At 49.7% G+C, this 15839-nt stretch overlaps 2 protein-coding genes across 2 annotated transcripts in view; one reads left to right on the forward strand and one right to left on the reverse strand.

Annotated features, from left to right (window-relative positions):
- LOC135813787 (protein Dr1-like) overlaps positions 1-1247 on the forward strand; it is a 14526-nt gene extending 13279 nt beyond the window's left edge. Inside the window, exon 7 of the mRNA XM_065326793.1 lies at positions 1-1247. This exon is cut by the window's left edge and continues 60 nt beyond it. Within this exon, the coding sequence (XP_065182865.1) occupies positions 1-198 (198 nt within the window). The 3' untranslated portion in view covers positions 199-1247.
- Positions 1248-1714: 467 nt separating this feature from the next.
- On the reverse strand, positions 1715-14799 carry LOC135813786 (cyclin-dependent kinase-like 3). Its single transcript, XM_065326792.1, has 12 exons — positions 12869-14799; positions 11959-12153; positions 11583-11673; positions 10920-11007; positions 9664-9776; positions 8835-8974; positions 8403-8555; positions 7122-7445; positions 5306-5901; positions 4664-4788; positions 2888-3003; positions 1715-2638 (listed from the first exon to the last, which is right to left on the reverse strand). The coding sequence occupies exons 1-12, from the start codon at positions 13034-13036 to the stop codon at positions 2582-2584; spliced, it is 2166 nt and encodes a 721-aa protein (XP_065182864.1). The 5' UTR covers positions 13037-14799; the 3' UTR covers positions 1715-2581.
- Between the last annotated feature and the right edge of the window lie 1040 nt (positions 14800-15839).

Genomic DNA, 15839 nt, shown 5'->3' on the forward strand with positions numbered 1-15839 from the left:
GGTGCTACTGGTCTTGCTGCTGCTGCTGCTGCTGCTGCTGGTGTAAGTAGTAGTAGCAGTGATGCCGCCGCCGCCACGGCTGGTATGTCAGCTGCACAGCGACAGCTAGCACAGTTCCAGGCGATCGCAGCCGGAGCTCTCCCTCCACCAGCAGCGGCCGTAGCACCATTCAACCCGGCTGGTAATACCTCGGCGTAGCACCACAGTATGGCCAAGTGTTTAGAATAGAAAACACTCGTACGGTACTGCTGCAGAGCTCTGCGACTGTGCTCCCGAGTGACTGCAGAGCTCTGCGACTGTGCTCCCGAGTGACTGCAGAGCTCTGCGACTGTGCTCCCGAGTGACTTGTACAAATGTGTAGAAACGTTACCCAGGCACTGGTTGATGTCAATGAGGAGGCACAGTTCAGCTAGGCAGTGCGGAGCACCAGGCGGCACTTTACTTGCAGAACATTGATGAGTTGTCCGTACTGTGGCGCAACCAGTGCTGTGACATGTACATACTCTCTATACATATACCCTATACCCTATATCCTATATCCTATATCCTATACCTCTGCTATGCATGGACACTGTGACTGGTATTGCTATCTAGTCTAGGCTAATGTCCCTATACCACTCTCGTACTGTACTGGATTCCTTGGCCTTGGCATTGGCCTTTGCCCTACACCAGTCTCATACTGTACTGGATTCCTTGGCCTTTGCCTTGTGATCCTGTGTATCGTTGTATTGTGTGTTGTTGTACTGTGTGGAGGATATTGTACATAGCAACAACATGCCTGTTTGTCCTCCGCACTGCATGTACCACTGTATACCGCTCGCCATGAAACTAACGCCGTCACACACGCGTGTGCGCACTCGTGTTGCTTACAAAACTCATTTTCTCGTCATCTCCCAGCGGAGATCAGGAGATCATACTTCAGGACTGTATTGATTTGAGAAGCAAGTTGTCCCCATCCTACTCATCCTACCCATCCTACTCATCCTACTCATCATCCTACTCATCCTACTTCCATAACACTTGAAAACTCTGAATATTCTCACCATCAAAAAATCAACCTCATCATGTACATGATACTTGCCTACCTATTTTTCCCATCAATACAATAATGTTCCTTCTTTTCCCTGTGAAACTCTTCAACATTGCCTGTTTTGCTGCTGCTGCTGCTCCTGGTGTTGTTGTTGTTTTTGTCGTCGTTGTCGTCGTTGGTGTCGCCGTTGTGTTGAAAGATACGTTCTCTGCTGTGATCTGTGTGCTGCCAGTGTTCATGTCAGCTAGAATCCGGTGTGTCGCGGCTGTTGTCTGTTTGGCCAGTGTGGTGTCCCGTGTGGTGTAATGTGTGGTGTACAGTGTGGTGTCCCGTGTGGTATCCCGTGTGGTGTAATGTCTGTTTGGCCCGTGTGGTGTAATGTCTGTTTGGCCCGTGTGGTGTAATGTCTGTTTGGCCCGTGTGGTGCCCCGTGTGGTGTAATGTGTGGTGTCCCGTGTGGTGTAATGTCTGTTTGGCCCGTGTGGTGTCCAGTGTGGTGTAATGTGTGGTGTCCCGTGTGGAATCCTGTGTCTTACACTGACTGGTGGGCGCAGTGCCGTGTCCTCTCCAAGATTGAACTGCGATGCTGAGGTTCGGTATGGCTATGCTCTATTGCTCTTCGCTCTGTCTTTTCCAGACTATGACCAACACAGCAGCAGCCATGGTAACCACAATGTAGGCAAATCAGTGCGTACTGTTTATTCAAATCAAGTACTAGTACATAGCTATGCATACAATGATCGGTAATTCAGGCATGAGCAATAGAAAATCAAGTGGTAAAGCCGACTCAAAGAAGTCATTCTTGACACTGTGCGCGTAGCCGGTACACAGCACACAGTACGGTGAGATCTGCTGCATGCCTGGCTGGTAGGTCACGCACGCCATGCCTGGCTGGTAGGTCACGCACGCCATGCCTGGCTGGTAGGTCACGCACGCCATGCCTGGCTGCTAGGTCACGCACGCCATGCCTGGCTGGTAGGTCACGCACGCCATGCCTGGCTGGTAGGTCACGCACGCCATGCCTGGCTGGTAGGTCACGCACGCCATGCCTGGCTGGTAGGTCACGCACGCCATGACAGGCTGAACAGTTGGCGCGGAGAAGACTGAAAAAAAAACTCACCTAGAACTCAGCTAGCACAGGAAACACGGAGCAGACGGATCACGGCGAGCGCTGTCCAAGTCAAAGCATGTAACACAGTGAGTGAGCATATCACTGCAGACTGCTGAGTCATGTGCATAGTGCTTCACAGACTGCAGTGCAGATACATTGTATGTGGCATGCATGGTGCATAGTTACAGGTAAGAAAGAAAGCTACTTGGGCTGTATTCGGATTGAAAATAATCATGGGAGTTGTAAGAATGCAGGCTAAGGGGCGAATGCTACAGTTCAATTCTTATCTTATCAGACACACTCCTTGAAAATAAGCATGTCTAATTGTCTATACGTTCAATCCATCAGCAATGAAGCTCGTCGGTCTCCCTGAGGGTACGCTGTGCTTATGTCAACTGCAATGAAGGCACACGGCCTGCTGTCCACGGCTGCTACTTCCGTCACATGAAGTTGAATTTCCCATTGCTGGAGCCGAGAGACGGCGATGCAGGAGGGGGCTGCACACGGAACAATCAGACAATAGTAACAGCTCCTTGGGATACAGTTGATAAGGTATTGGTTGCTAAGTTAGGGTGATATATAAATTTTATTTAAAAAAAAGCTAAGACAACAGTATACAGCCTGAGTAGATTGCCGTTGGTCTCTCACAGCAGAACTCGACCATATCACACTTCACAAGCACATCTGATCTGATGCTACATATGTCAGATCTACTCTGAGTAGATCCGGCTAACGTGTTGCCATACCTGTCCACGATACGGAGCACCATACTTGAAAGGATCAGCAGCCGGATCAAGGGCTATACGCTGCTCACTGCCCACTGTGTGAAGCTGGTTGACGCTGCCACCATGCCGATGTTTATCTATACACCATACGTACAAACCAAAGAGCACAGTCATGCACATGCACACATGTACAAATACACACACACACACACGCACACACACACACACACACACACACACGCGCACGCACGCACGCACACACACACACGCACACACACACACAATGAGCAAGCGCAAGATGCCACGTGGTGATCTCCATCTCGCTGCTGCTTCTATTCAGCACGGCCTGCCCTTGCACATAAAAATGCTGAACATGAATCTGTTTCAGTAATCAATATCCGAAAAATGACAACATCGATATCATACTATCAAGTATCCGATGATCATGTTTGTAATATCATACTATCAAGTATCCGATCATGTTTGTAATATCATACTATCAAGTATCCGATGATCATGTTTGTAATAATTATCATACTATCAAGTATCCGATCATGTTTGTAATATCATACTATCAAGTATCCGATGATCATGTTTGTAATATCATACTATCAAGTATCCGATGATCATGTTTGTAATCAAACTCCATGTACAGCATACTGGTATAGATCTGTTGTGGCCATACGGGACAGCCATGTTGGATCCAACACCAGTGGCGGATCCAGGGGGGGGGGGGGGGGCCAGGGGGCCTGGCCCCCCCCCCCCTTTGAAAATTTCGACCTTGGTCTAGGATTACAGTAGACTGTAGAATGAGCGCTCGAAATGACTTGGCGTGTCAAGTGGGTCACGCGTGCTGGGTACTTTTATACGTGTCCGGTCACTCCGGTACATGGTGTCACGCACTGAGTTTGTACTAGTCAGCGCGCTGTGTACCGGTGTACAACTACTGTACGCACTGTGACCTGAGGACACGGCCGCACTTCAAACATGTGAAAAACGTGCCAAAAATGCAGGGCCTGGTACATAGTGCAGCGATCGCGTTGGGCTGAAGTCCTGTAATGGTGCACGGTGCTGTCGACTTCGTCCTTCCTTTTTTTCTTTTTCACTTGTCAGAAACTAAAAGTAAACGCTCTCTCTACTTCGCTTGTAGCCAATGGGTTACTTTCAGATATGAGATGAAGAGGAAAGGGTCTGACATCAGGTCGTTCTTCAGTGGACCGGTAGATAAGAGAGCTCGCGTTGGAGAGCCGTCCAAAGGTCCGTCGTGGCCGCTGTCGAGTGGAAATGTTCCAGTGCAGTTTGAAAATGTCGTGAGAATGGAATAAAACTAGGGACCGGCGGATTCTGCTCGAAAAGGTGGCATATTCTGCTCGAAAAGCAGTGAAATTGGCAGAACCATACAAACCTTATGGCGGGCAATTCCTCGAATTCTGCTCCATTTTTTTTTATCCACATACCAAACATCCATGAAACTTACCAGAAAAAGTACCGAATTCTGCCAATTTTTCTGCCGGCAGAATCCGCCGGACCCTAAATACAACAGCTCTTCACAACTTCAGGACTTTGTTGTTGTTTTGTTGTTTGTTTTTTTTTTGGGGGGGGCGGATACCTTGGGCCCCCTCTTCGGCCAAGTCCTGGATCCGCCACTGAACACCATTCAATATCTGCATCTATGGGTCGCGTGATGTCGGCCATGTTGGTTCCACTGTCCACATGCCATGATCACTGCTGTCTGCATAAATTTGGTCATTGGATGACTGAGATGTGAAATCTCTCTTTACACGTTTGTGTGCTCACCATCTTTAGACAGCTGCGGTAGGATGATCTTGTCCCTACTGGGTGTAGTCCGGCCGCCTGCCCCGGGGGGTCCATGTCCTCCTCGCGGACCTCCAGCTAGCTGACGTTGATAGCCCAGCAGCGCACTGCAAGTAGCACAAGCCAAGGGAGGGTAACATAATTACAGAAAAGCTATGAAGACAGACATGCAAGTCGGCAGTGTTCGGCTATACCCTCCATCGTGCAGAACAGATAGCACCTTGACTCTTTTCAAGCATGGCCAACTATGCACCGCAGGCTGACATCAGGGGGTAGTAAAATATCTACTCCCTGACTAACATTAACGGTTGTTGCAATCATATGCAACTTGGATCCGCACTGGAGACCAGGTGTAGTTTCCTCTCTCTCTGTGGATGGGAGTGTGTGTGTGTGGGGGGGGGGGGGGAGAACGAAGTTGTGATGGTATAAACAAGGCCCAACAGACCTTCACCCTTTTCAACTGTGTCTACTCTTGCACACAATATGCATGCATACGAGGATGCTGGACGAGTGCAATGGCACTAGGCTTCACTAGAGGATAGTTCATAAAAATTATAGAAACGCGTGCCAGGCAGACTTCAACCGAGTAAAAGCGTCTACCGCTAAAAGCAGTTATCCACATACCCGGCAGGGTCGGGCGGAAACTCTCCGTGAAGAGCAAGATTGATATCATTAGCAGACGCTGTGCTGGCGATACTTGCGTTGCAGGCTGCAGCCGCCTGGGATGATCGCGTCATGATAGTTTCGCCCTGTGACATATACGCCGGCACAGGAGAGGACGATGTCAGGCTGGGCTGGCGCTTGGCTGATGGATAGCCGCTCATCTGAAAGCGATGCGTGTCGCCAACGTCAATACGACCATCACCGGCTCGGTTGCCAGACAATCTGGATTTGTTTGCCGTCATCATTGAGCTCTGCAACGGTGGTACGACCACGGTCTGTGTTGGCTGACCATGCGAGTTGTGAGTCATGAAGGGATTGTTGGGGAAAGGTGCTGGCGGCAGTTGCTGATGGGAGTGCTGTTGCTGCTGCTGCTGTGCAATACCTCCGGGTAGTGACATACCGCCGCCAGTAGCCCCCATGCCCAAGCCGCTAGAGCCCATGGAGAATTCAGACGAGATGAGCTTCTTGCTTGGCCGGTCATCCAGTGGCTGCCGGGCATCAGACTTTGCCTTTGTTGTCTTTTCCTTGTCTCGTTCCTTATCCTTGCCGTGTTTCGTCTAAGACAGAAGAGATATGTGTAGCACAACACAATTAATGCTCCAAGTTATTTACATACATGCATCCCCAGCTTTGTCCAAGGTTGATAACGTCACAAAGAAATGCAGGATCCTGGCTAACCCAGGTTCAGCAGCATTCACACGCATACCAACCGACACCCAACCACCCCCACCCCTCCCCCCCCCCTCCACAGCCAAATACTTAAAAGTGACCTGGTGACCATGACAACATGTCACCGACACATCCCCCCCCCCCCCCAACACACACATAGTAATCCTCGTGCAGGGTAAAGAGAGTGATGATAAGATTAGAATTTTCAAACCTTCGACCTAAATTTTATCCGCTCGATTATTCACTGAGATCCAAGAGAAGAAGAGGTTAGTGCGACTTCGGCGATACTAGGGGAATTGTGTGTTGCTCCCTGCATGGGAGCTCGCGGTTTCCTGCCGACTTGAATTCTCACTTGACTGACTCACGACTGCCATCCAGAGCACACGAGAAGTCCACCGAACCGTTCACTCAGCAAACCTGCAAGAAAGCACCACTCCCTGCTCAATACACAGTGTTTCGGGGAATTCACCCCTCACGAGTCAGTTGAGCTTGAGTAGGCTGAGGAAGATTGTGCCTGAAGAGCGCCACTTATATAGTGCTCTCCAGGCACAAACATCACAGAGATAAAAACTTAGAGACACTCTGTTTCCAGCGCGACAAACACCTTGTGAACACCAGATAGCAGCGCGAGTCAGTGTCGCTCATGGAGGTGCTGAACAAGCGCTGAGGACCGTTGGTCATTCACAACGTTGTTGCCTCCAAACCATCTAATTCGCAAGCCCGCGCTGGGGATAACAATGTGAAGAAGAGGTTGGTGCGACTTTGGCGATACTTGGGGAATTGTGTGTTGGTTCCTAAATGGGAGCTCGCGCTTTTCCTGCCGAGAGATCCAGGAGATCGAGGAAATTCGAATAATCGATTATTCGTTACATCACTAGTACATTGGGAATGGACATAACGTTTGTAGAGACGTGTAATACTACTTGTCATAGAGTACAGTCGTCCCTCTTTAACCCAGCACTTTATAAACCAGCACCCTCTAACAACTAGCACAATTTCCAGAGCACAGATGGTCAGATGGTCACGGTGGTCACGGTGGTCAGATGGTCACGGTGGTCACTGCCTGGTCAACGGCCGCATTAATCAGGTTATAAAGGGACCACGGTACCTTTTTCACTTTTTTGACCTTCTTTTCGGGTGCGGCTGCTACCGCACCGGAATCATGATGAGATCGGTGGACCTGTGGTGACTCGAACGACGCAGCTGCTGCTGCGGCAAACGCCCCGTGCGTTGGCGGCAGGCTCGATGAGGTGTCATGTGACGTAGCAGCTGCCGCCGCCATTGCTCCGGCACCTGCTACTGCCGCTGCTGCAGCACGTTTGCTTCTACCACCGCCACCGCCTCCGCCGCCTGTTGTCTCCTTCTTACTGGCTGGAGCATCACCTTGCTTTCCTGGGCCCTTAAAGCTGTCACCCTGCGGCACAATGCCCATCTAAACGCAAACAAGCACACACACACACACACACACACACACACACATACACTGTACTGTACTGTACTTGTTGCTCACTGCCAGAACTGGTCACGTGAGTCCCCCCGGGAGAGGGGAGAGAGACTCAAAAGGAATCTTGGAAAGATGACTCAATTGGTTATTGAACCGCCCAACGGCCGACACCCCCTGAAATCCCCAAAACTCTGGGTGGACTTGAAAATGATCCCACTTATGGGCTCACCACACCTCAGTAAGTGGGTGAGGACAAGGTGCAGAAAAAGGATTGACGGAATCAGGTATCCGTCCCGGGATCCAACTGCAGTTGCCCCTGCCCACACATACACACACACACACACACACACACACACACACACACACACACACACACACACACACAAACACACACACATACATACACACACACACACACACACACACACACACACATACACACAACATACACACACACACACACACACACATACACACACACACACACACACACACACACACACACACACACACACACGCGCATGTATGTGTGCACACACGCTTCATTGTATGTACCGGTGTTTGCAGTAACATATTGTAAGGAATTAGTCCCTGGGGAATAATACCCTTGTAAGGAATTAGTCCCTGGGGTAAGGAATTAGTCCCTGGGGAATACCCTTCTTCTTGCACGCTTTGTTTTGTAAACGAGCCAGGCAGCTGCTGTTGCATCGGACAGGGCCTGGACTACAGTATATTTTGGCCAAGTCAAATCTTAAAATGAGGTGCCAGCTAGAGGTTTTGGAGTGGAGTGGAGAGAGAGGGGGGGGGGGCAGTTATGCATTGTCCTGAGTTCATGTATCATATGTTCATCAAACACAGAGGTACCGATTCAGAATACTAGACTAGTAGTGATGTCACAGCGGATACTAGACTAGTAGTGATGTAGTGATTTCACACCGGACGTACCTCGACCAGCAGCGGATTCTCGTCAAACTCCTTTCGTATTCTCGCCTGCAGGTCATGCAGCACCTTGTCCTGGAAGCCGTCCATGCTGAAATAGTGATGATCCAGTAGCTTGGCACAAGACGGTCTCTCAGTCGTGTCCATTCTTAGACAACCCTACAGGTTAGAAAACAACAGTGGCCACAAATACACAACAATGAGAGTAGTAATATATTTACTTTTGGTACTATCGAGCAGCCTATGCTCTGCCTACAATAGCATAAAACATACCAAATTCATAGGTTGGAAAAATAAGCTGCAGGCATCATGCCTTATATGGCGAGATGCAGGGAGTGCAGGCATCACCTCCACAGACACAACACTGTACATCGTAGTGCGTAAAGAGTGCGTAGAAGCAGCGCAGATTGCTGATAGCATGCTACCACTGTGGCCTACCTTCATCAAGTCCAGCATGGGAATGGGCAATCGAGGATAGCGACGCTCAAGGGGCTCCAGAGCACGCACTTCCGGTAACCGCATTCCCGCGAATATGGCGTTGCGATTGAAGATTTCGCGATGGCGGGAGGTAAGGTTACCTATGGCGGGTAGATGGGTAGATATAGAGTGCAGAGACACAGCAATGATGATGATGAACTAACGCAGGGGCACGGTTACAATGCTGATGAACTAACGCAGGGGCACGGTTACAATGCTGATGAACTATGGATACTAGTGTAGGATCCCTGCCTGTCTTGCTTGATTGTAGCTGATTACTACTATACCGTATATTTAGCATATCCCCGTACGTTAGCGTACGGAGTCTGTTGCCTTTTAAAAAGCTGCTGCGAATTACTGATTTCATTGAATTTATAACAACAACAAAGCCGAGCAGAAGAGCTGTTCAACATCCAGGTGTGTACCGGAGAAAGTTCTTTTTATTGCCGCTTCTCTTTCTTACATAATACTCCAGGTGTGTACCTGAGGAAGTTTAAATAAAAGTTAATTAGTGTTAAGCACCGTGCCTCCACTCGGCTACTTCTTACGCTAGTACATGTCTAGTCGTGCCAGTGACAGTGCTCTTAGCTTGTACTAGCACTGCGGGCCAGGGTAGAGTCAAAACATTGCCAGTTCTGATTGCACACTTTGTATGACATCATCGTCTATCACAACTATGTTAGTCATGACATCATTGCAGCCCCCCCCCCCTGCACCAGTACGGCATACTTCCTATTTTACAACCCCCCCCCTGTAACATTACATACTTCCCACTGTACATACTCCTTACCAAGGCATTTGATAATCAAGTAGAGCTGGTCAATGTCAGAGTCGCCGGGGAATAGTGGCTCTCCCGTCATCATCTCCGCAGCCAGGCACCCCACAGCCCACACGTCTACTGCTCTGTAACCAAGCCAACCGACCATTCATAGTACAACACAGCACAACACAACACAGCATGACATTGACCGTAATATACATGTACACACCATCTCTGTTGTAAATCTACATCTACGTACTACAAGCAGGCCCGCCGGAACCGGTCCGGTTGGTCAGGTACGTCCCGCCATATTATACACAAAGTATGAATGTGGTACGACCGGGCCAAATGAAAACTGCTTCCCGCGGTCCTGACAGGTGCACGCTAACAACAGACAGAGGTCCCGTTTCAATGTGCCACCGGTTTTCAGGAATAGAATTGACTGGGCCATTTTCAGTTTCCAATTTGGATATGAGCCACCACGGTTCTCCCTGCATTGCGTGGTATGATCATGTTCCTTGGAGCATGCACGTGATGATAGTGCAAAGCACATTGTGTGTGTGTGGGGGGGGGGGGGGGATGACGACATTGAGCAGATCACTGTATGCACAAACCAGTCAGTTTCACAATAGAGCAAAACCCGTGTTTGCCAGACCCCTGTACCAGGCGGAATCCTGTATTGATCGGACAAATTTGTCACGCACCAAAGTGCTGTGGATCAAACGTGCATCCCTGGAATTCTGTCATGTCAGGACAGTTTCCGCTGCACCAAAGGGCGTCCAGGTAGGGCAGGTTTTACTGTCCACAGTGCTCCCCCCCCCCCCCCCCTCCCCTCTCCCTCCCCCAGTTCCAATGAGCACAGTGGTTGATACCTCCCCCCCTCTCCCTCCCCCAGTTCCAATGAGCACAGTGGTTGATACCTCCCCCCCCCCCCTCTCTCCCTCCCCCAGTTCCAATGAGCACAGTGGTTGATACCCCCCCCCCTCCCTTAGCTCCACATGATGAGCAGAGTGGTTCATGCAGTACCTCCCCCACCCTTCCCTAGCTCCAATGAGCACAGTGGTTGATGCAGTACCCCCGCTCCAATGAGCACAGTGGTTGATGCAGTACCCCAGTATGGCTAGGCAAGCATTAGTATCTTCTGTTTTATCGTATATGCCAGTAGTATCTAAGTAAAGGGGCCAGTTGTGGGCATGACGTCATCATTATTCGAGCACGACGTCATCATTATTCGAGCACTACGTCATCATTATTCGAGCACTACGTCATCATTCATAGAACTGTACCTTCCATAATTGGTGTCCCCAACGAGTAGTTCCGGTGCTCGATACCAACGAGTTGCGACATAGTCAGTGTAGATTTCGCCAGGACCAGCTGTACACATGTGTGCACACACGTGCGTGCGAACACATGTACAAATGCAACCCCGAAGAAATTAGAACACCATTCAGCGGTTGCATACCTAAACCTTGCAAAAATAATGCACTGATATTATGCGTCGGTGTCCGGAGCACATTCTGATATACTCTGGCCCACCACAAACTGTACTAAGTTCAAATAGAGGTAAGATGATTACATCATCAGGTGAGATGCAGTGGCAGAGCTATTCGCATAATCTCTTGAGGCAACATCGCCATCCAGATCATCCACAGTACAGCATAGCATGCCCAAGTTGCAGTGCATGTAATTGAACGAGCAACGGCTAACTTGTTAGGAGGATGACGCCGATTGGATAGGAACATTTGTGTTTGATGTTGCCGCAGTCTATGCAGTGTAGCTCATTTCCCAATTTCCCACGTGTGTGCTGATGTCTTGGATCTATTCTCCCGACTCTCTGACATGCAAACAATGCAGTAAGTAGATGTATAGCATTTGCACTGTTTGCTTTTCGTTCAACCACGTCTCCAGGTCCAAAGCAGTCCGGTGGCTGGTGCCGCCTACACACTTACCAAGCTTTCTGGCAAAACCGAAATCGCACAGCTTGACAACACCATTCTTGGACACCAGTATATTTTCCGGCTTTATATCCCTGTGAATTATCTGTTGGTACAGAGAAGAAGCAGCCATCACAGACATACTAATAATTCCACCCCACGTCCACAGGTCGTGATGAGGAGACTAGTGGCATGATCCTAGTGCTGGACATTGTACAGAGCGTGAGGGTGTGCATCTCAGGCCCCAAGCAAATCGTTCTGCTTGAGAGAGGGTGATCTATCAAAACCAAATTTAACCAATACATAAACGTATTGATAGTTCACAAAGCCGCGGTGAAAAATCTAAGCAGTTCATCATGCACATCACCAACTGTAGCCTACTGTAGCATACCGCATGTGAATGGCAGAAGTCAATGCCCTTCAGCACTTGCCACAGGCAGCACTTCACCGTCGTGGCATCCAAGCCGTTCGGGCAGCGCTCCAGGTCGTCCAGGACCGTGTGGTCGACAAACTCAAACACCAGGAACAGGCGCTTCTTGCGACGGAACACCTCGATGAGATTGACGAGATTCTCATGGTGCAGTTGCTGTTTGGACACAAACAAGCATGATGACACACCAGTATGTACGTCAGTATGTGTGTTTGCATGCCTGACGTCAGTGCACAGTGCACAGTACACATTACACAGTACACAGTACACTGTGCACTGTGTACTGTGTAATGTGCACACGCTTGAGATACAACCAGTATACTGTATAAAGAACTACAATACAGCGTGTGACAAGTGTGTTTGCCGTGTGTTTGCTGGACCCTGTGACAGCGTGTGTTTGCTGGACCCTGTGACAAGCGGAATCCTGTATTGACCGGACACATTTTCATGCACCAAACGGTGCCGTGAATCGCACGGGGCATCCCATGGATCAACCGGAATCCTGTCACATCAGGACAGTCTCTGCTGCACCAAGGTTGTCCGCTCAGGGCAGGCTTTACTTAAAAACTGTTTACGTCACGGTAGTAGCAAACTTCCTACCACAGTACCAGTGTCCCGGGCACTGTAGCATAGAGCCAAGCACACCGAGTGTGGGGTGCAAATAATACAGGTCAAACTCCTAACCTGTGATGACAACTTGACACTGATTCTGTGCTACACACATTGCAGTGTGCACATCCGCATTCAATGTACCAGTACAGTCTGTGAAGATCCCTGATGACGTCATTATACAAATGAAAATTATGTCACAGGTGCTCAAGTTGTGTACTAACGCTAACACCCAACGCAGAGAGACCTTTCCTGGGCTCACCTTCAGCATGCGCACTTCACGCAAGGCGATCTTCTTCACCTGCCGGTCGTCTTCACTCTCGATGAACTTCTTGATGGCGACTAGCTGGGAGGTTCGCTTGTGCCGGCATTTCATCACCATACCGTAGGAGCCTTCTCCCACAAGGCCAAGGTTCTCATAGTTCTCCATCACTCCGTGCCTTCAGCGGATACCGTACAGATGCCAGTGCTAGAAGTGTAAGTATGCAGGTACTCCAGCCTAGACCGTTGATGATTACTACCAGCTCACAGGCGCCAACACATCATGTTATGACAGTGAACGGGGGGGGGGGGGGGGGGGGGGGCAGGAGAGACTAGGAGCCGGAGAGACCGAACTATCCGACTGTCTCAGCGTAGCAGCAGTGTTTAAGACTCCTGCTAGAGATGAGCGCCGGCAGTTGTTATGCTGCTGGCCACGCCTACTTGTAGCAGATATACATGTACACATACACTGCTGAGTGTGTGCTGAGCGCAGAGAGAGGGCATACACACACGTGCACAGCCTGCAGTGTCCCTCACGTCTACCTCAACACTCAGTGTTAGATGAAAGTATGCGTGGGCAACACCAGCGCCAGCACCTGCGGATACAGCCTACAGGGCTTCAAGCTGGCTATGGTACAGCTATACTGACCACTACCCGTGACACCACCGTCACCCGTCGTTGCCCTACACCTATACTCTCATACAATCACCTACTGAGTACTGGCTGTATTCACACACTACTCAGCAAGGTGATGGTGCTGATTTCCGCTTCTGTGTTTCTGTCAGTGAGCGATGGTACACTGTCCTTGTACTCACAGGCACGATGGCATTAGGACTGCGTGACTCAGTGCCAGTGATACCAGTGACTGTTCAGTTACTCCCTGCCTTGTCCCTGCCTTGTTTGCTTGTACTACTACTAGCTTAGTGGTAACAGTATGATCAGTGGGACTACACAGTCCACAGTCCGCATGTACTGTCTGTACATACGTACATACGTATTGCCTGAACAGGTGCTGTTCAACTGGACACCACTGGCAATTCAATGAGTACAACACTAATTATTACACCATCAGCCGTCAGCAGCATCACAGACAAGCCAGTCCGTTCATGTCCACTCCGTCTCCGACACTAGAAGTGGGAGTGCTATCCTGCACGTAATGCGTTGGACGGCTGGAGCAGTGGAGGCACGGCCAGAAAGGTGTGCTCAGCGTTCTCGGTCAGGGCGCAATGGAGCGAAACCAACCTGCCCTGCATGCACAACGCGGGGTCTCGGACACTTCTCTGAGTCTGGCGCACGGTAACACAGCCGAGAGTCAGCAGGACACCTCAAAGCTAAGTACTGCACTGGCACGGGGCCGGCACTGGTGAGTGGTGTCCACAGACAACACGGCGTAGATCTACCTCGGACAAGACGACAGCAACAGCAGTTTACTTACAAGTTTGTGCTCGTTGTTTTCGATGGAGCGACTCCACCGCTCCTCGAAAAGGTTGCGCTTGGTGCGGCTCTGAGTTGGCTGGCAAGAACCTAAACGTAGCAACGAGTGCATGCACGCACGAAATATGTTCTACTGGCAACCTCAAACCAACTAAAAACTCTAGATTTGGCTTAGCCGCTAGGTAGCAAGCGACCCTATTGGTCTGCCGGCGTTGCAAGTGATAGTGCGTGCCGCTCCGGGAAGGAAACCACTAAACGCTTCGCCAGGTCTGCTGGTCGTAACACGCTGCTAGCTGAGACTTTCGTACGAACCAAAAGCAAAGAAAACAAGTCACGACGATCCCAATGCCAATGACCATGATGACAGGACACGCTCAGCAGCCTTGGCAACACTAGCCCTAGCCCTAGCACTAACCGTAGAACTATTAGCACAGTACTGTCAGTGGCAGTAGGACGACGGCACGACTGCACTCGCCGCAGCATATCGCCAAGCAGTGACCTGGTGATTGAAAACTGACGGCTGAGCACTCAGCAGGCGTTGATGGAGTAAAACAGAAAGAGTGGTCCCGTCGACGACATACACATGGTTCTCTGCTCCTCTCTCCTGGATGCTGTGGACAATGTTCGACCTGTCTCCTGAGCCTCGTTTCCAGGCTAACTGGCTGTCATCCACAACGCTAACAGTTTCTCACGGGTCGTTCCTGTCACTGATGAATGTCAGGTCTTCAACCGTTCACTCAGCTCCATAAATATGCTCCACTAGGGCTATGTACAATGACTGAATGTAGATTGTGTAAATGGACAGCTAGCTAGCGATAGTCGTCCGAAATGGTACATCTAATGATCTGGTCTGAGTGGTCATGAACTACCCTTTTCGCTCCACACTTTGTGTCACCTAGCAACCGGGTCGTCAGCGCTGTCGCCATGGTGAAACAGACATCAGATGCAGACGTACTATACTACTTCATTGTTCAACTAAATAATGACATTATTATTTTAGTTGTCATGTACTTCAACTTCAAGTACATACTTGTCGCCTTGCTAGTCCTTTCCCAAAGATGCCAAAATATTTCGCAACTAATTTACTTTTTCGCAACCATGCCAAAACAAGCGAAAGTTGCTGAAAAAGCATCCATATTTTCAGAAAATGCTCGAAAGTTGCTGATATCGCAACTCAAAATGAGCGAGTTCTTGTGCATAATAATTACCATAGCATCATTGCATGCTCAATGCTTACTACAACCATCCACGGGTGGCAGAGCCCGGCGGTTCAAATGGTCGCAAGACTGGGGCTCTGCCAACCGTGGACGGTTGTAGTAAGGTCACTGTTTGAAACACAGTGGTCCTCCGCCTTGTCACATGCATGCTGTCAACCAACAATGTATGTACATTTGTATTTACTGTAGTACATGTACAATGTACATGACCTTTGTTACATTTTGTCATGTTCTTCGAAGTACACTTGACTTGTCATGATGATTAGATGCAATTTTTCAGCGCTTCTTGTTGAAGGGGAGCATCACGGACACTTCAATGG

This window comes from Sycon ciliatum, chromosome 4 (assembly GCF_964019385.1).
Source record: "Sycon ciliatum chromosome 4, ocSycCili1.1, whole genome shotgun sequence".
In the NCBI taxonomy this organism is placed as follows: domain Eukaryota; kingdom Metazoa; phylum Porifera; class Calcarea; order Leucosolenida; family Sycettidae; genus Sycon; species Sycon ciliatum.

Excerpts from the sequence above, each read along its gene's own strand:
- LOC135813786 (XM_065326792.1), bottom strand. The coding sequence starts at position 13,036 with ATGGAGAACTATGAGAACCTTGGCCTTGTGGGAGAAGGCTCCTACGGT. Across the intron at positions 9,777-10,919 it reads GGGGACACCAATTATGGAAG|AGCAGTAGACGTGTGGGCTG; the intron begins GTACAGTTCTAT and ends GCTTGGTTACAG. Across the intron at positions 8,556-8,834 it reads CCATGCTGGACTTGATGAAG|GGTTGTCTAAGAATGGACAC; the intron begins GTAGGCCACAGT and ends TCTAACCTGTAG.